The sequence below is a fragment of the Pagrus pagrus genome (assembly GCF_965226575.1).
Source record: "Pagrus pagrus genome assembly, chromosome: 6".
Lineage (NCBI taxonomy): Eukaryota > Metazoa > Chordata > Actinopteri > Spariformes > Sparidae > Pagrus > Pagrus pagrus.
The window spans coordinates 16,981,096-17,001,375 of record NC_140190.1 but is presented as its reverse complement, the minus strand read 5'-3'; the positions used below and the strand labels follow the sequence as shown (position 1 = coordinate 17,001,375).

Sequence of the window (20,280 nt, the reverse complement as noted above, 5' to 3'; positions counted from 1 at the left end):
TCAATTTTGTTTTGATCTCATATGACTTTCCATGAATATTTCTTTTATTAAAAGTCATAATTATTGGATAAAAAAATCAACATTTTGAGATAAATGACTTTTTCCTGCTTCTGGCTGTACAATAAATGTATTCTTATAATCTCATAAAATCATAGTTTTGCCTTTTTATCTCATAATTTAGACTTTTTTGATTTCATAATCATAATGTCAACCTTTTAAGTCAGAATTATGGCTTACCATGGGAATATTGTTTCTAGTCAAGCTTAGTTTTCATCCGTCTTTAACTGGCTGAAACCAGTTTCCATATAAACAAACTAAAGCATTATGCTCATTTTTGTGTCACCAGCGGCCAGATAAATATAATCTAATAGCATTCAATCAAAAATATTCAGACCAAGATGTTTACATTGTCCTCAAAGGAGGGATTTTTCTCCTTCAGATGTGAGTGAAACAACTGAAACAAGTCCAGTTGCATACGACACAGCACTTAGTCATCAACTTAGTACAGCTTCATTCATTCACTTGTGACCATATGTACACACTTTCTGTCAGTTATTTTAGTAATTTACAATGTAAGACTGTAAAACCCTGAAATGCTAATTTGATTTTGAAAACCCATTTTCTCAATAAGCTGCTCCCTGTGAGTGATGGGATCCTGCATGAACAAACTATCCTCTGTAGCCTGAACAGTTATACAATGTTAAAATGGTTATTTCACATGAAATTATTTATGTGTATGACTGTTTGAACCGTTTAAAGTTGCAGAGCACATTTGGAAAAATTGGATTTAAGAACAATGGATGGATGGATGTTGTTGTTGTTGTTGTTGTCTTTACTTTGGCTGTAGCTTATTTGCTCATGAGTATTTAATGTAGTAGGAGAAACGTCACGAGCTTTTATTTTGAAATGTCTAAGCGGAAGGAGTGTGGTACGCGCTGTGGCTTGGCCGGCTGCAGGGGAGCTCAGAGGGAGGGACGCTCGTAGAAACCGTGACACGCTAGCTTCAGCAGAGTAGCTGCCAGGCAATTACAGCAGAGACGTATCGAGCGAGGGTGGCGACCGAAACTAATCAAAAAGGCCGTCCAGCACCTGAACCATCAATCGGCTGTACGAGGAGAGGCGATCAATCTGCCTGCGGTTAACCTTCGGAAGAAACGCGGAAGTGTAATTCAACGTCAACGTGTTTTTTTTGTTTTTTTTTGTGACTTATTATCGGTGACAACATGGCTGAATGTAACGTTAGCATCGACAAGAATAAACTACCTGGAGTGAAAGAGGGTAACGTCCATTATACATTTACCGGCTAAATGTGGAGCGAGCTTGGTTACATGTTTAGCATCACAGGTGTCCAGCTAGCTAGGTGACAGCAGCGAGGCTAACGTTAGCTGAGTGAACACAGGTGTCTCTATTATGGTTGTTAGCACAGCTTGCTAGGTGATGCTAGCACGTCAGGAGTCAGGTGGCCAGCACTGATTATCAGACTTCTTAGCCTGGGAGCAGGCGTCGTGCCAGGTTTCTTTTGTTCAAATGTGTTTCCATTCAAGGTTAGAGGGATAATTGTTCTTCTAGCAGAAAGAAAAGAGCTTGGCTCACTCGGTTCCTCTTCATGTATATCTCACTGTTGTGGTGAAATGCTTTGTGGGCTAATGGATGTACACAATCTGGCACGACACCAGTGAGGGTAAATCTAAAGTCTAGTGCTGATCACATGGAGGTGTTTATCTGTTGTAAGCTATGTAGTTCAAGATGCATGTGTTGTTATGATGTAGACAGTGATTTGAAAGCGACCTCTGCTCTCTCCTGTTTTTAATTTCATGTGTGACATATCTGGTTACACTGTGCATGTGGCTGTCTGTCAGTCACTGCTTTGAAACCTTAGCCTCAAAGACTTGGTGAGCAGTAAGAAAAGAAAAGAAAAATGCAACACCAGCCACTTCCCTTATAACTTTTATATACACCCAAAACTTTGTCTACCACTGTTATTGATGTAAAATTTTTTTTAAAAAAGGCTAAAAACAGGTGGAGAGAGGGTCTTTTATGCTCTGGAGCAGATTTTGGAGGGGAGGGATGCAGCTGCTCAGCAGGATGCTTGGTATGCTGGTCAGAGAGAGAAGAAGGAACGTGCATTCCCACTACTTGGCTGGTCTGCAGTGGGGAAAGACTGATAGAGCTGCTGGAAAAGTTTCAGTTTCATCCCTCATGTGCACTTTGCTTTAACTGAAGCACAAACAGCTGACTCTTATGGTCTTGTGCATTGTGTTGTCAAGCTCAAAGGTTGATCAATCGATGGCGGGGGAACTTAAATCTTGGCTTGCAGCTGTAATCCGCCTGTCACTTGTTGCTTTATGTTGTTTTGAAGAGTTAGATGGTGCATTTATCGAGGAACTGTCACGCAACACCAAATCGTAACGGTACTTAAAATGTGTCATGTATACAGCTCTACCAGCCAGAACTAATCTCAGGTTTCTTGGCTAAGAAGATTAAGCATATGGTTGAAAAATGGTCTGTGTTAATCAAATCCCATACTGCTTTGAGGCAGTGGAGGGGGTTTTGCCAAGGTCTCGCCCTCTCGTCACAGCATCTGTTTCAGCCCCACCATTCACACAGTCTTGTGCTATCTAATACGACCAAACACTCTGGACCACTCGTCTGTGCATTCGTTTGAGTCCCGGGCATTCTTGTGCTCGTCGATGATATTGGCAGATAATTTGTTTTCTCAGTGCGATCTCTAATGCACAATGAGACATAGACCGTGGCTGGTTATTAATTTTTTATGTGGATGAAGTAATGTTTGGGCTGTGAGCCTGGCGGTGTGAGGTTATTGAGTGTGGCTAGGCTCTGTGATGAAAACTGGGAGGAGAAGAGCTTTAAATACGAGATTAATGTCAAAGAACGGATTGATAAGACTTTGAAAATGATGTATGATATGATTTGAATACTCTTAAACAAGAGTAAGTAAAACAAACAGTCTGAGTCACTAATTTGCTCTTTATTTTGGTCTTCCCTGAGTAGAGCCACTGAGCAAAGCGGTGCATGGCGACATCCTGGATGAAATCATGTCTTAATTTTATTCTTGTATATTTGTAGCAGTGATGTTTACACGAGTTCTGCTGCTGAACAAAAGTTTCCTACGGCAGTACGATATATGCAAATCAGAGGGCAGTTAGATCCATGTCGACTGAACCGCAGAAGCAAGATGCTGTAGGATACAAACAGCACATTCTATGCTATAATGTCCACAAACCCATAATTAGCTGAGACTGTGGGAAAGGTCTTAGATGTCCCCTTCGCCTCTACAGTTTCCTACACAGGAAACTGTCAGCATGTGAAGACCGGTGGATCCCGAAAAGCTATCTGCCTCATTTCACAACAGTCGTAGATGCATGTGTGGTGATGGTATCGACAACTTCCCTCCCACAGCAGTTTGCGTAATTGTTTCCAGAGTGAATGTTCACAGCGTTTTGGCAGTATCTGTAATATTGCAACTGTAAATGGAAAGTCTGCTGGCGTTTGTGCAGAGGGAAAACGAGCAGAAGAATATTGATTCTACCAGGAAAATCGTGTTGACTAAAAAATGTGATCATACTTTATATAGAGATTAGTGAGATCACAGTTAAAGCCATACAGTTGCAGTTTTGGTCCTCTGTGTTAGAAATGTGAAGAGAGAGAGTTGATAAAAAGTTACTCAGCTACAGTAAATGTGTCTCAAATGTAAAGAGGTTTGTTCGAACGATTAGATTTTCTAGTTTTGCTGTCTATAATGTTTTAGGAGGGGGCTTTAATAAGATGATTTAACTTGAATGACTAAAATATAAATGCATTTATATCTGTTTCTGCTAATGCACACAAAATGTTTTTCCAAGGGGGAGAGTTTTAATCGTGTACTGCCCGTTTATCAGCCAGTTCAGCGATATCAACCAGCAGCATGTCAGTAATAAACCTACTTCTCACTTCTTAAGGTTCCTCACACCTCTAAATAACTTACGCAAAAAGCTCCACCAAACATCTGTCACTATTGGGGTTTTTTCAGGCTGAGGGCAAATGATGGTTCCTCATTCTCAGTTTCACATCGTGTCCTGGCATTTAGAGAATAACCAACCGACATGCGAGATGGCTTGTTATCTCTTTATCAGACTGTTTGGCCCAGTTTGTAATCTGTGAAAGTATAGACGTACAGTTTTTAAATGCGTCATATCCTCTTGTTGGGCGTCTAAGTGTTCAACAAATTTAGCTTCATTGTCATCCAGATATCATCTGGCTCACAGGGCAAATCCATACATCACTTTATAAAAAGTCATAATATTGAGTATGTTAATAAAAAAACACAAATTGAATCTCTCCTAATTTGCATTGTTGACTCTCTGCTTGTGTATTCTAGTTAAACCACTAAACTCGACCACCTGTCCTCAAGTGTGGGTCATTTGAAGTCATTTTTCCATTCAAGCATGTGAGCAGACAGATGGGCCGGATGTTGAACATCTGAAACTGTGAATGAGGTCCAACATCTGGGTTGCTGAAACGATGACTTTATTTAACAGGCAACCAGTAGTTGAAACTATTTTTTTTTTTTTAAAAAGGCTGTATCGGTATTCTTTTTCAATTTCAGTCTCTTTGTCTTTTGCAGTGTGCCGAGACTTTGCTGTGCTGGAGGACCACTGCCTGGCCTACAACCTCCAGGAACAAGAAAGTACGTTTTTTTCTGTTTTCACCTTAAGAGACAATTCACTTGTACTTATTTCAAAATGGGGATGTCTCCTTCTTCTCTGCTTTAAATGTTACTGCTTTGGTCTAGAGAAAAGCCTTTGATAAGTTCTTTTCATCCAAATAGGTCCATTCCCTTTTTTCCTGTCTCTTTAAAAAACTTAAGTCATTTATCATTGTTATGGCTTCTGCAGCAGAGCCGTCACGTCACTGCTAGGTGTTTTTGTCAAGCTGCCCTGCTGCATTCCTATAGTAGGATATGTAATGTTTACTTTGCAAAAGACCAAACAAAGAAAGATGTTTTCCGAGCGCAGCCGGAGAAAAATGAATGCTGTCCAGCAAGCTCCTCTTTTCCCTTCTGGAAAAATGTGTCCAGACCAACAGCATAAACTGCAGTGTCAGTGGCTGCAGCCTGATTAAGCCGACATAAACCCTGCTTCAGCCACACTGTTAACAGTGTGAATGGTGCAGAATGCCACAACAATGCTATATCAGTCAAGGGCTGTGGTAGGATGCAGTGGACTGGAGTGTGTGATCTGGATCTACAGTTAGATGGCACAGACAGCTTAACAAAGGTTTTTATATGGGACACACTGTATGTTTGCACTGAGAAGGATCATTTTGTTCGCTCTGTGTTTGTCCCTGCGTGTCTCATTAGATTGGCTGGTTCTTCTATGAAAGCACATGTGTGTTTAATTAGCCGGAGTCTTTATCAATCTCATGGTCGGATGATTTTCTCGTCTGCTGAAGTGTTTCCAGTAGAAATAATCTCAAGAACTCACTGGAGGTTAAACTATCTTCTGCTGAGTTTGTTTGAAAGGACATATTCTTCCAAGACGCGCTGACAAACAAAGACCCAGACATAACAAGGTCTCCCTTTCATTAGACCCAAATGGCTAATGGCCGCCACATCTTCTCATCTCCAAGAAATGACAGGAACAAACAGAAAGAGGCGACTGCTTTAGGGGAAGGCAGGAAATTAGTCGGTTAATGTTCAGATTTCTTTCGTGAGCTTTTGTTTTCAGTTTGCCCAGATGTAGAAACATACCCGCTTCTTCTTCTTTGAACACTAGTTTGTTTTTCGGTTTCTGTAAACATGTCACTCTGTCACCATAAAAGGGTAAAGAATGCACTATGCTTTGTAAGAAAGAAGGCCAGATGTCACCCAGCCATAGCCTAACTGCAGATTAGGCAGTGTTTTATTGTGTTGTTATTACCCTTTTAAAGCCTTAGCGATCCATAACCAAGGCTCGTCTCCCTTTGTCACCACAAGAACTGATCTGCTTTGAGCTGGCAAAACGTTTGTTTCACCTTTGACCCTGGAGGTCACTGAGGGCAATGCTGCCCCACGTCGTCTTTCTTTCCCCTGGATCGTATCGACAGATGGCCAATCCTATAAAATGGGCTTTTTAGCACTTTCAGTTCAAGTTAATGTAGAGTTACAGCTGGCTTTCATTTTTATTCAGAACGTTGAGCATGCAGAACACTGAAGCATCCAAATGTCGCATGGGAAACATTTCTTTATGGCTGTGTCAGCACTTGGCGTCTTTGTCAGTGGAAAGTGTTTTCTCTGTTTCAGTGGGTAACTCCACACTAACCTGTCTGAGCTTCAGACGGTTCTGCTTTCTCACCCTAACTCCCCTTTTTTCTGAATGACCTGAGACAACATTGAGTTTGTTGAATGAACCAATGTCCCAGTATCCGGTCATGTTTTTTGTTGTTTTGCTGCCTTGAAAGATGAATCAATGAAAAACGTGGCACTGGATTAATGATAGCCTTATCTTGGGCTGTGACATCAGTTTTGCCTTCAAATATCTTCTTGTACGGTGTCATAAACTGAAACAATTGATCAGCGTCATCCAAAAAAAATCAATGTCAACCCCTTGCCTTGTTATCAAGTTGCCACAGCTGTGACTCACAGTTTCCTCTTTCAATCCCACCAGTCAGAAAGCAGAAACTTTATGGAGCTTGTCACAAGAAAATTGCCAAACGTAATTCGGTCCTTTTCACACGAAAGCTGGAAACAGATCGATAGGCAGGTGAAAGAGAGCTGAGGGAGTGAGTGATGCTCTCCATGCTCACCAAGTGGCGGGAGTGCGTCAGCAAGCAAGATTTATCATCTGTTATGGCCCACAACGTGCCATCACACAACCTTGGAACAGCACCTCAGCTGCGAACATTCATTTCTCAGTGACTAAGAGCGCTCTCTGTTTATTAGCGGAGACAGAAGCGTCTGCATCCTCCACGTTTAATCTTCTTCTCTGCGGACCATCTAAACAATACTACTGCCCCTGAGAGAGAAAAACACCAAGAAAGCGTGTATCTGTAAATAAACTTGCCATCACTTCATCACGAGTACGGTCCAGGCAGCTGGCCTACTCCAGTTTGTGTGTACACAGATTTAAGAGTAGTGCTTATATGTGTTTGTGTCCACAGTTGAGAGCCACTTGGCGTCCAACGTCAATAAGAGCCGTCTGGTGCAGAAGGACCTGCAGGTGGCCAAGAAGCTGCAGGAGGAGGAGGATAAGAGGGCCAAGGTCCAGAGCCAGAAACAGTTCGTTGAGCTGTAGGTGTCTCTCACACACACCAACAGTCACACACACAATGTATTTATACATGCTTATATCAAAGCAAATTTCCAATGGAGGAAATTGACAATAAAACCATACACACAAACACACACACACAAGTTGTTAGGATGGGAGAAGGCAACCTATAATGAGGAGAAATTTCTATTAGAAATGTAATTGTACTAGTTCTATACAGATTCAGATTCAGCATGTACCTGAAAGTTATCTGGTTGTATATTTTATGTGCAGAATTATAAATCTGTATTGGTTTAATTTAGCCTAATTTCCTAAATTTGCCCCTCAAAGGCCTCAAGAAATCATCAGAATACTTTGCAGGGATAGCTGTGGACATATGTGATAGCATCTGTTTTAGATTAGTGTAATTCCCAAACCCTATACCTTAAACAGATTTATGCTCCTCCAGCGAGGTGATCCAGAAGTCCTGCCACGGATGACTCCAACTTGATTTATCGTTCAGTGTAGCATTAACCCTTTAATGTTGAAAATGAGTAGGTTGTATCTTGCATTTATCACCAGAAATAAACTTGCGAACGCTCAGCTGGTGCTAGAGAGCAACAATTTGTTTCTATGATTACTTGATGCTTGATTCCCACATTCAGTATAAATCGGATTAAAGTGACTTTGCGTTCTTACACTCGAGAAGATTTGAGCTAGTAAAGGCTATGCTAGATGAGAAAATAAACATTTTTCTAGCTTTACTGAAAAGAAGAATATTATGAAATCTGTTTTCAGTTCGATATAAGCTGTCTTCACTATTGGCAGCTGTAACTAGCAGCAGCATAAACACGAAGGAGAAAACTCAAGCAGACCATTCACAATTCTTGTGGTCTGTGTGGTATCTCCACAGCCCTGCTGTATCATTATATTTTGTAAGGGGTTTGGATCAGCTCAAGCTGCACGTCCAAAGCTATGCAGCTTCCACACAAACATAGCTAAGTGTTCTTCAGTCCAAAGAAAGAAGCGCCCCCTTCCCCCTTTTATTGAAAATAAAATTGCCGATTCACAGCTTACTGAGAGCGCCATTTCAAACCCTCACAGACATAGAAGGCTCCAGTAGTGGGATTGCGCCCCCAGGGAGAGACCAGATGCTCCACCATCCATGCAGGCAGGCCAATACTGCTTGTCGTGCTGGGAGCTCACACTGCCATCCACCCTGCACTTGCCAATGCCACCGCATGTTCACCCACTCTCAGATATTTGACTATGCACGCACACACGCGCACACGCACACACACACACACACACAGAGGAGAATGCATCACTCCTTTCTCAGAACATACCAATGAAGCAACACTGTTTTCTTTTACCAGCTTAAATCTTCCTAAGCTGTCGGCTGCTCAGGTTAAAAACAGGTGCAGCGCCAAGGTAGTTAAGCTGTTACTGGGTCTTTTAAGTAAAGCGTTACGAACTCATGTATGTCTATGAATACAAACAGAGAACAGGAATGATCTTTGCATACTGTCAGCACTCATGGCTTATGGTGTTGTTGTCAAAATCACATCGTATAAAGATGAGTAAGTGTGAGCTGTTGAGATCAACATCGCAACAGGCGAAGATATTCATGCTCCTGCCTGAAGCGTGCACACACACACACACTGCCGCTCACAACATGTTAGATAGTAACTTCACTGCTGATCATGTTTCTCTTGTGTAATATGATTCTCAATTGCTGTGCAGCTCTTGGTTTGTTCATCCATATATAATACATTGTTTTCAGGATTAAAACATGTGAAGCGTTGGAATGTTTTAATTTTCTGTTGAAGTCGGTCTGCTTCATTTTCCTTGAAAGTCTCAGTCTGCTACATTAATCCCGTCTGGATTAAGGCTAGAGTGAATTTCAATCTAATGGTAAAACACAGAGTAAGATAAAAGTATCAAGGGTCAGAAGAATGCCAGCAGAAGCATCAACAGAAAGTGCTCAAAAGGGAGAGATTGAAGGATTAGTATAGGAAGTATTCTTACACAAATTTGAAATCGATTTCATTTCTACTGTCTAAACAGTATTATCCATTATAATAATCTTCAGGGGTGGGGGAATATAACAATTCTTAGATACATGGCGATTCTCTATTGAAAGATTAGATTAGATTAGAATTTAGTAATACTGGGCTGCAATTCCCTTATGGTTCAACCAGTTGGATGGTGAAACAGATATAGATTTAAACCTGTGCACCATGTTAACGTTGTAAGATAGTTGAGTAGAGGATTGTAGAGTTATGCAAAATAATGTATTATATTTATCTGTTTATTTTGGGTATAGATCCTTACAAATTCGCTATTTTTTTAAAATAGCAAGTAGTCACACAGTGAGAAAAAATAGATGATGTATAACAAACATCACAGTGCATTGGAATTGAATCATTAAGTAGAGACTCCCACCCCTCATCATCACCCACATCCTTACTAATGTGGTTGCAAACATATTGTTTCTCTATCGTGAGGCTGTCGTATATCTGTCACTTATATTTGATTGTTCTCCCAACCCCTCCTCATTTGCACTTGAACACACATCGACCTATGGGGACCTCAGTGAGCGCCAAGATAATGAGATCGCCCAGGAGATTCAGGATCAACTGGTCCGACAGGCAGAACAACAGCGTCAGCAGGAAGAGAAGGATGCAGTAAGACACACACACACACACACACACACACACACACACACACACACACACACACATGCACACAAACAAAGACATTTCTGTCCATTTAAGCACAATGTGAGTTACATCCACCCATCAGTGATTTGACTTCTGGTATCGATGAGCTGTCATGGGTGGGTCATTGTACTCATACCATCACGCCTCATTGTCATAATTGAATGAGGCCCACAGTGACCCGACCTGTATTTCTTTCTATTAATCACATGTGTAAATGCTCTACATAAGAGAAGAGACTTAATTATATTCTGATGGCACAGAATCAGGATGTTTTTTGACAGTGTCTGTGGTTTCTCTCCACAGTGTGATAAGACAAGGGGCTCTGGTTTAGTTCTGGTCCATCCATCATTGCTGACACAGTGTATTATTTGACATTTCCATTATTGCATGTATTGCTCTAAAGGGTGAACATTTCTTGCCTCTAAATTGAGGAAGTGATGCGTCCAATTGAACTTATTTCTATTTTAGCCTGAGGAGAGGAAGGGCTCCACAGCACGTTATTTCTTGTTTGAATAATCAGAGAATGATGCATCTCACCACTGTAATCCGACATGTTTGAAATTACACTGACTGGAAGACGAAAAACAAAACACAGTGATATATTTGTTACAGAGCAACCCAAATGGAGACTTGTTTGTATTCATGTGGGACAGCGTGTTTACTGTGGCCATGTTTGTTTGTAGGCCATTGCTCGCAAGCTGCAGGAGAAGGAGATGAAAGAGGAAAGGAAGCGACAGAAGCAGCTGGAAGCGAACTTTGAGGAGGAGTACTTTGAGGATCATGGAGGTGGGTAGAGCACCACGGGTTCATGTTTATGTTTGGCTGTTCCTGTGTCTCTTTCTTCCTTGTGTTTCCGTGTTTGTGGCATGAGCGTGTGCGTGTGTGTGTAAGGACATGAGAAGAAGCAGTCCTCCTCCGTGGACTGGGATTTTTCTTCCAGCTCTGAATGTGTGTGGATGTGCTTTTGATGGCGCACAGCTCAGGAGGCTGTTGCTGACATGAAGCAAAGATGTTGGAATGCATTTATAAGCTCATAATTGACCTTGAAGGGAGGCTAACATGTTTCTACTGAGACGTAATTCGTCATTTCGCTCCCATTCAAGAGCAAACACCACTGTGAATGGGTTTAACAGTGCTCCAGTTTTAAGATGTAGCCTAAATGTGCTTTGATGTCAGTTCAGTGTTCAGAGTTCACCTGAGATATTAAATTCATCTCCAGTTAGTGGGAGATGATTGTATTTAGAAAACATAACCATTGTAAACATCTTTGTCCACAAATCTGTGTTTGTTTTGTTTCCATAACATATTTTTGAGCACTCTCAGTGTCTTGAATTGGAATCTGTTTCAAGTCTTTTCATGCACACATCACCCTACTGCATGATTCATCCCACTGGAGGGCTGATCGCTTTCTACTGAAACACAGACAGTGGCTCATACTTCTTTGTGTTGTTTGTAAAGTCTTGCTCTGTGTCAACTAGCCAGTGTAGACGGCTCTGGGAAGTTAGGATGAGAATTTTTCAACATTTTTGTGAGTTTTCATTTGATAGACTAAATGTTTAATTGATTAGTCATGAAAGTAATTTTTAGTTGCAGCCCTAAATACATGTACATTTACAAATATACTCGGAAAACACATATTTCATATTTACTTAAACAATCAGAACTTTAGGGCTTTTGGGTCTTTCCACTCCTTTTTGCTCTCTGGATGTCATGTAAGTTAGACATGCAATACAGGACAGAGGGAGGACGGACTAAAGTGTCTGTGACATAAACACATCTGAACATGTGTCTCCAGCTGTCAGTCTACCTGTCCAGTTGTGTCTGTATGGATCACCTGCTAGTGGGCTGGATGAAGCTACAGTACATCCTTGCTGATGTTGACTGCTCTCTTTACACTCCAATATTTGTGCCACTGCGAGGTTTGCTGTGTTGTCTTGCGTAACCACACACCTGTAATGTCCCTGCTGAGTGAGTGTGTGTGTGTGTGTGTGTGTGTGTGTGTGTGAGTGCATACAACTGTGGCAGTGTGAATGTACACAGTAGAACAAAGATTCAGCACCTTTGTTTACCCTGCAGCCAATGCTGTAAGGGACTGTCGTCACAGTGAGTACAGATACATTTTATGCAGGTTAGAGATAGTCACTGTGCACGAAGGTGTTCAATTTTTCAGACTCTTAAAAAAAAATGCCTTTTTGTCAATTCATAACAGAGTGCTGCGTTACAAATCTCAACCCCATTATTTTTATTTTTTTGTATATCCTCATGTTGCTTTTCATCAGTAGTCATGTAATTGGCTGCTCCTCACAGGAAATGAGATGCTGCTGGCTGTGTTTGTGTTAATCCAGTGGATTACAGTTGCTCACAAGCCAGCGTGTGGGCAGAACCTGTCTCCGCTTGACGGATACACGACTGCGAAAAAAATGTGGAGAAGAGATAAAGACGGGAAAGTGTATTTAAACTAGCCCAGTCACTCTGAGCAGGTCTTTGTACCTGCCTCCTTTTTCAAACGTTTGAACATCAACAAAGTCCTGTCGACTCGATTAGACGTTCAGCAGCAGGTTAGATAACTGAATTCCATTGAGCTGACTCTCAGTGCTCAGAGCTCCGGCCTCTGCTGTGTGCTTCCTCAATGTGCTTTTCAACTCATTTGTTTTCATTCAAACTTTTGTCAGTCACAGGCCAACTCCCAGGAGGCAGGTGTTCTTAAAGGAACATGTTGTTCTCAATCTCTTGTTCAGTTTCTTCCCCTTAGTGAATCATGCTCTGCATATAGGCTTTGATGACAAGATGTGTATCCATTAACCAAAGGGTGCACATTTACCATCTGTTTGTATAGGTTCCAAACACTTGTCTTAACCACTGTCTTAACCTTATTTTTTTATTTATTTATTTTTTTCCTGCAGTAATAACATCTCTGGACGTTTTGGTTGCCTACACTCTTTATATCTGCAGCACTTACCCGCAGATTCCACTGGATACGGTACTGCTACGGTACGGCTGCGTTATGGCTCCGGTACGATTGTGCTCCGTCGTCCTCGTCCGGCAACCCCCACCAGTTGCGTTTTGAGTCCGCTACGGCGCAGCTCCGCCGATCAGCTGGAGAAACGAAACCGAGGAATTCCCGCGATAATTACATTATCACACACGAACGCAGTTATATGTATGTGTTATAAACACAACAACACGAAGTGTTCCCGACCGACGGATTAGAAGAAGAGCTTGTATTTGTCTCTTTTTTGAGGTTTTTGTGTTTATATCAACACGGAGTGTTTTATTCTGAAAATCAACCGGATTTCTTGTTGTTGTTTCGTGTCTGACTTCCTGTCTGCTCTGTGCTAAATTCGGCTGAATTGCTGCGTTGTGTTGCGGCGTCCGCCAGAATAGAAGTCCTGCGTATCTGCTCCGCAGGGCTGCGGACTGCCGGAGCTGGGACGCAGCAGACACGCAGCGCAGCGGACCTGGTGGGAGTTAACACATAGACTAAAGTGCTACGGATCAGCTCCGCCGCCGTGGCGGAGCCGTAACGCAGCCGTACCATATCCAGTGGAATCTGCGGGTTACTTTATCCTTTGTCCATCACTCTCCTCACAGGTGCTGTCTAACTCAGTGCTTACTAACCATCTTAGCGTATGTAATGCCTGTCTGTCATTTTTCATGTTTCCATGTTCTCATCAACCATCACCATCTTCATCATTCTCTCCACGCTGTCATCCTCCCACCCTCGCTCCTTCATCTCTGCCCTGTTCAGCTGCTGCAAGGAGACCCCTTGACTTAGACAAACCCACCCGTCACAAATCAACTTCACCAGGCCGTTACGATGCACATGCTCCAGTGAGCTCACACCGTGATTACTCCCCAGATTATAGCTCTGTAGAGCCCAAAAGGAGCAGGTACCCAAGACAGGACCCAGCGGCACCCCACAGCCGCTCCAGATACCCTGAGCACTACCTCGTGGGAGAAGGAGGGCGGAGCAGGCATGCAGATCCGTACCCAGAGCACCTGCTGCCCTCCAGAGGGAAGCATTGGGACAGGTATCCAGATTATGAGCCCACAGAGACTGGCAGAGCCAGGGGCCCAGGGGGAGAGGAACCCGAGACAGTGGTGAGGCGGAAGGAGAGACCAGCCAGACCACCTCCACCACAGAGCCCCATAGAGAGAGACAAGGCTTGGGAGAGGGAAAGGGACAGGGACAGGCAACGGGACAGAGTTCGGGGAAGAGGCAAAGAACCGGAGAGGCAGATGGTAAAAGACCAGAGGAAAGACAGGGAGCAGGACTATAGAAGGCGAGAGAGAAGGGACAGGGAAAGATCCAGAGATAGAGGACAGAGTGGGGACAGATACAGAGAAACAGACAGGCAGAGACAGAAGGTGAGAGGCGGACAACGAGCGAGAGCCAGGAGCATGGAGAGAGGACTTGAAGAAGAGCCGGGGCCCAGCAGAGACTGGCCAAGGGAGGGCAGGGCTTCTTGGGAGGAGGAGTGGGATGACGGTGAGAGGGAAAGGAGGGCGAGGGGCCGGCAGCGCGTCCACTCCGGCCCTGAAGAGGTGTTTGAGGAGCTCAGGAGCAACGAAGGGAGAGGGGACAGCAGACAGTGGGAGGGTCCCAGCAGAAAACGGAGTGACACTCACCCCGACGAAGAGACAGGTACCACCCTGAGCCCCCCTCTGGGCTCTGCGGGGGTGTTTGTGTGGTGTGCTGGAGTTGCTTTCTTTGCTGTGACAATCTCAGGTGGTGGGTTGATCTAACATCGCAATCACTAATGAAAACACTAATTTTCTCTTCTCATGAGCACAACAGTGATTTCACAGTAATTTCTCATCACTGATGTGATTTTAAAGGTCTGAAATGGTTCAATCTGTTGCTGTTGTGCTGTGGGGATCGCTGGTTGCTTGTTGCATTGAGCAAGGCAATGATCACAATGTGCTGAGCCTAAAACGTATGCTGTGATTTTGTAGTAGAATAGCTCTGTGGATTTTGATGGGTTAAAGTTTTGGCATTCACGGAGGGCTTCATGGCTGGTGAGCTGGCTTTATTATCATATCTCAAAGCATTGAACAAAACACAGCGGAGATGCACTGCAGCCCTTTTAGGTGCCTTGTGGCTTTAATCCAACAATCAAACCAAAAATGTTTTGATCATTTTAATCCTTGATTTTGTCATTTATCACAAAAAATGTGAACGCAATTTGTAAATTGAAAATGGTTTTATCAGTTGTTTTTTTATTAAAAAGACTAAGCACTAGATTAGAAAATAATTAACAGATAATTCACTAATCAAAATGATTGTTAGTTGCAGTCCTAATCTATTGTTCCTGTAACATGTGACATCCACAGGGCGTATTGTGCACAAAGGGAGTGGAGCAGTAGTAGCAGAAACTGAGTTCAAACTGAGCGAGGCCACCAAGGGGCTGACGAACCTTGATCTCCGTGAGCTGGAGCTGAAGGACATGGAGGTGGCCAGGAAACTGCAAGAGGAGGAGATCAAAGTGAGTAAGGAAGGCAGAGTGTTACATTTTGTGTTTTCTTTGTGCCGAAGAAAAGTGAACAGTTTTATGCACATGACTGAAATCAAATCAAACAACCGATAAAGCAAACAGTATCATATGTTGAAGATATGATGCATTGCAGTGCAGACATTAGATACTGTATGCGAAGTCCGACCTCAAGTTTAGTATCTTGCCCAATTGCTGGTCGACCACTCTTCCTCCTGAGCCACAGCCGCCTGTATGACTGAAGGCTACAAAGAGCAAGAGCTCGTTCAGACCAAATCAAGCATCATCATTTTGAGGGTAGTGTATTTAGGCTGCAGTTATGTGGACCTCTGGGGTCTCAGAAGAAAAAACAGAATCGACATGGCCAGTCACATAAGCCAGCGAGCAGACTGGCTGGTCAACAGTTTTATTGTTCAAGCCTATTACACTAAATTCATAAAATGACACTAAAAAATAGCTTTTTCTTGATTTCTTTTTAGCACTGGTTGACATGACACATTTGATATCAGGTTGAAACAGATACCATAATGTAGCCCAATAAAAAAAAAAAAAAGACAAATGCACAAACATTTAGAGGTCCGCCAAATTGCTCTGAGTTTCTATAATGTTGCTTGGTGCCTCAAACAACACTGCGCTGCCAGGAGACTCGACCACCAGGAGAGAAGAAATACTTCTTACAGATGGAGAAGACCCATCTGGAAGAGTTGTTGCTCCCAGGCCAGGAGCCGGAAAGCTGGCGCAATCCAGGCGAAGTTCACGGACCAAACGATGACACTCGGTCTCTTCTGTAATTGACTTGAAGCCAGAGTGTCAAAAAAACACATTGAAAGGCCTCAATCTCAGTTATTTCCTATGTTATATAATGTCAGAACAATGTGTTCCAGCTCTGGGGCAAATGTGACTTTTTTGATTGTTTTCTGGTTTCAGGCAAGCAAGATGCATGTGCGTGCAGCCCAAGTGGCGCAGGATGAGGTGAGTGGGCATGAAGTCTGGAAACTTTACTTATACTGTCTGACCTCTTTTTATATCCTTTCATTTCCTGAGCTCTGCTTTATTGTCATATAACCCTGAGTGTATAAAGCCATGTCTGAACCACACTCTTTCTGCTAAAGAAAGTTTAGAAGAAGTAAAACAAGAAAACAAATATGTATTGACATGAAACACAGTCAATTCGTCGCCCACTAATGGAATCATGTGTTGATGTGGATGTGTGTGATGTCTCGTCTTGCAGGAAATCGCCCGGCTCATGATGGAACAAGAGAAAAGGGAATACAAAAAGAATCGAGAGCATGAGAAAGAGCGGGAGAAAGACAAGGAACGAGAGAGGGAGAGGTTGGCCATGGAGAGGATGGCGATCGAAAGGAGGCGGCAAGAGGGGGACTACAGGGTAATTTTCTGTAACCATACTCATTTTAAAATTGTATGCTTTGGGGTGAAATATTTTTGCAGCCTGTGACTTTATTCTACAAAAAAACAGTGTATTTCCACTGTGGTACTAGAACCATAATTGTAGGGACTATAATTTTTGTTGATTTCCAGCCAAACTCGGAGGAAGTTGTCCGGCCCAGAACACGAGACGAGTATGAACACCAGAGGCAGAGGAACCACAATAAGCCTGCCAGGTACCAGCACTCGGCAAGAATACTTCTTAAAACCAAATATTTCCACTCAGTCAAGGAGCAGAAACCTCAGAAATGTCATTAATTTTTCCTTTTTTTCCCCCTCTCTCTCTCTCTGTCTGTCTCAGGCCTCCTCAGCCTCAAGCACACGATTATGAGAATGTGAACTCTGGCTACGGCTATTCGGATCATGCTGTTCCCCCTCGCGCTCCCGCCAGACCTGAGGCTGCTTTGAAAGGCACGTAGTTCATGTGACTGCATTTACTTCATCCTCACATGAAGTATATTTAATTAATTAAGGATGTACCTTGTGTTTAAGGATAACACTGGTGTGTTTGTCATTATTGCATGTTAGCTACACGTTGCATATTGTTAACCTGATCACGTATAATTTTTCTTTAGCATGTTGGATTTCTGTTCTTATATTTTATTCTTATAAACTTCTTTTGACTTTGTGATGAAAAAGTAATAGTCCAAACCCAAAGACTCAACATTTTCTATCATCAATCACACAGACAAGCAGCAAATCCTTACATTTAAAACTACTTAACTACTGGAAAATGTTCCTACTACAGTTGTCACAGGCATAATTGGTCCATATTAAGTGAACGCTTTTAAGTTTCTGGGAAGTGATGTATTTTATTGAAGTACTAACAGTCCTTGTTTCATATAACTAGAAGGGTAGCTCACGTAATCAACAGAAAATAAATTCATGACCTCCAAAAAGAAAAACTGATGTCTCAAAAAGTGCAGTGCCAATATAACTGAAATTGCAGTGTGATGTATGAAGCTGCTGATGGATCTCTGTCTCCTCTATCTTTTCCAGGTGCCTATTACAAGCGGTGACTCAGGCTCTCTACCATGTGCAGACATGCTGTCAGTCCTCCTTCGTCCTGTTATTTTTATTATTTATCTTTTTGTTTTCAACCATTCGCACTCTTTTGACCAAAAGCCTTGGGACAATCTAATGAGCTGGCAATGGAATTTTTTTTTTTTTATACCCTCCAAAGTTGGGCCCAGAGTTAAGGAAGCGGGTCTGTGAGTGCTGGAACCACAGTAATCGTCATCATCATCCTCATCATCCTCATCATCATCCTTTTTTATTATTATTATTGTGATTTCAAATGATTATTTCTTTTAACTGACTCAACATCAAGACAAGCTAAAATCTCAGCCTTGTGACATAAACTCCCCTGATTCTTAGCTGTTGAAATCAAGGAACCGCCTCGTCACCTGCTGTGGTCGTCATGTGCTGATGTTCGTCCCATCTGTGGACCATGCCGTCACAAGGGCTCAAGGTCTCCGCTGGATATAACCATGCAATCTCCGATTTCCTCATGGCTCTTCATGGGACGTGCCTGTCTGCGCCAACATGGCTGCTACAGTGTCTTAGATACCAACATGGCAGCTGCTTTGTACACCCCTGCTGCAGTTCTGTTCTCTTGTCGCGCTGTGCAACGAGGCCACACAGGCCCGTTCCACGCAGCGTTTGTCTCTGGAGGGAAACCTTTCTGTTGCTGTATTCAAACAAAACACATAAAATAAGCCTTTATCAAGATGCTGGTGGTTTTGGCTCTGACATGTTTGCCACCTTGTTCCCATGCAGACGAGATTGAGCTTTGTGATGATCCGTGGACATTTAATTGGCTGTAGCCTTTTCTCTGCTTGTGCGTGGCACTATTTTTTTTTTACCCCATCACCCTCAAACTGAAAGTGGATGGATGATATTCTGTGTAAAACTCATTGTTTCTATGTGCATGCTTACTGAAAGTATACAACTGTGTACATGCATTTCAGCTGAGATGATCTGGCTCCCTCTTTATCGTCAGAAAGGGCTAAAGCCACAAAAAGCCAATAGTCTTCTTTTTGTGAATGAAGCTTATATACTACTGTACTATGTATCACTTTTCTGCCACTATTTCATATCGGCTTGTCATTTACAAACCAAAACTGGCCCATAAAAGAACCAGTACCAAAATGAAATGCATGTACATTGCTTGTCTGTGTTCATGCTTGTGCTTAAGGCACAGACATTGTGCGGTTGAATATTTGTTCTTTTGTTTTATTTAAATGTAAATATTTTTTTTTACTTGTGTTACCAAATCATGTTCACCATTGTGGAAAATACAAGATCCTCTCTTCAGTCCCTTTATCTTGTGTCCCGCTAGTTATCTTAGCTCAGAAAGGGAGCCTTATATTTTATTTTTATATAATATTTTATTGATTTTTCCTCAGATTGTTCCTTTAATTTTCCATTCCCTCAAGCTTTCCTGCCGTCACTTCCAGTCCTCTTCTCTTTGTCTCAAACTCAAAGGCAGACATCACTTCCTGCCTGCAGAAAAGGCAAACATTCCCACAATAGTCGTGCTTTTGGATGGAGGGAAATCAGTCACATGATCACAGGATATAAAAATATAAATCACTGCTCAATGGGACCTATTTTAGTGTTTTTACTGTTCTAAGATCCATTACTTTCTGTTCATATTGAATAAGAATGATAAAGGAAAATGAAAAGCACATTCAGGCTTTTGAGTTTATGGAAAATATTAATTTTGGCTATAAAGTGATTAACTTTAGTGAACATTCAGCGCTGCTTTCAGGTTCTCATGTTGTAATAGAAGTTCCTGAAGTGCTTCCAAAATGATTCCCTCCATGTCCAGAGAAAATTAGCAGTGTCAAATGTGTTATTGCTGAGGCCAAACACACAGGTGTTATTGAATTATAATATGTGCTTATTGCTGTTGACCAGATGAGATTTGTGCCATATGTTTGTAATTTTTTCAGGGACTTGAAAATGGGGAAAGCTTATAGAGTTGTTGTGGTTGTAGCAGAGCTGCCACACCCACCAAGGTGGGACTCTTAATTTATTCTTTGGTGAGAGCGCCACCTTGTGGAGATGTTGACAAAAATTGACAAAAGTGTAGAAAACTGATCAGGATGCGTCTTTGTGTATTTGTGGATGTTGTGCATCAGACATTACTTTGGAATCGAGTGCTGTCTACATCGAACATCAAGTGTTAACGTTTTTAATTTTCTTTAATCCAGGGCTTGTATGCAATCTACCAATCATGATCCAACACGTGTGTGTGTTGGAACTTGCTGTAACAGAACTTTTTTTAAGTAAAATGAATTAACAAGTTGCTTTTACCTATAGCATCTCAAAATGTAATAAAGTGTATCAGCATTTCCACTGTTTATGTGTATATGACTCATTCATTAA

General features: G+C 42.2%; 1 protein-coding gene across 3 annotated transcripts; it reads left to right on the top strand.

Moving 5' to 3' along the window:
- Nucleotides 1-952: 952 nt before the first annotated feature.
- On the top strand, nucleotides 953-20,255 carry ccdc50a (coiled-coil domain containing 50a). Of its 3 annotated transcripts, none has more exons than XM_084355812.1 (11): nucleotides 953-1,278; nucleotides 4,625-4,687; nucleotides 7,138-7,267; nucleotides 9,823-9,913; nucleotides 10,633-10,735; nucleotides 15,284-15,435; nucleotides 16,369-16,413; nucleotides 16,673-16,828; nucleotides 16,981-17,063; nucleotides 17,189-17,298; nucleotides 17,887-20,255. In XM_084355812.1, exons 1-11 carry the CDS (start codon nucleotides 1,224-1,226, stop codon nucleotides 17,904-17,906), a joined length of 1,008 nt encoding a protein of 335 aa, XP_084211938.1. In that variant the 5' UTR covers nucleotides 953-1,223; the 3' UTR covers nucleotides 17,907-20,255. The 3 variants fall into 3 exon arrangements, with proteins under 3 accessions (XP_084211938.1, XP_084211937.1, XP_084211936.1); XM_084355811.1 differs by having other exon boundaries at nucleotides 7,138-7,268; nucleotides 9,815-9,913; XM_084355810.1 differs by lacking the exons at nucleotides 953-1,278; nucleotides 4,625-4,687; nucleotides 7,138-7,267; nucleotides 9,823-9,913; nucleotides 10,633-10,735 and adding an exon at nucleotides 10,755-14,594.
- The last annotated feature ends 25 nt before the right edge of the window (nucleotides 20,256-20,280 follow it).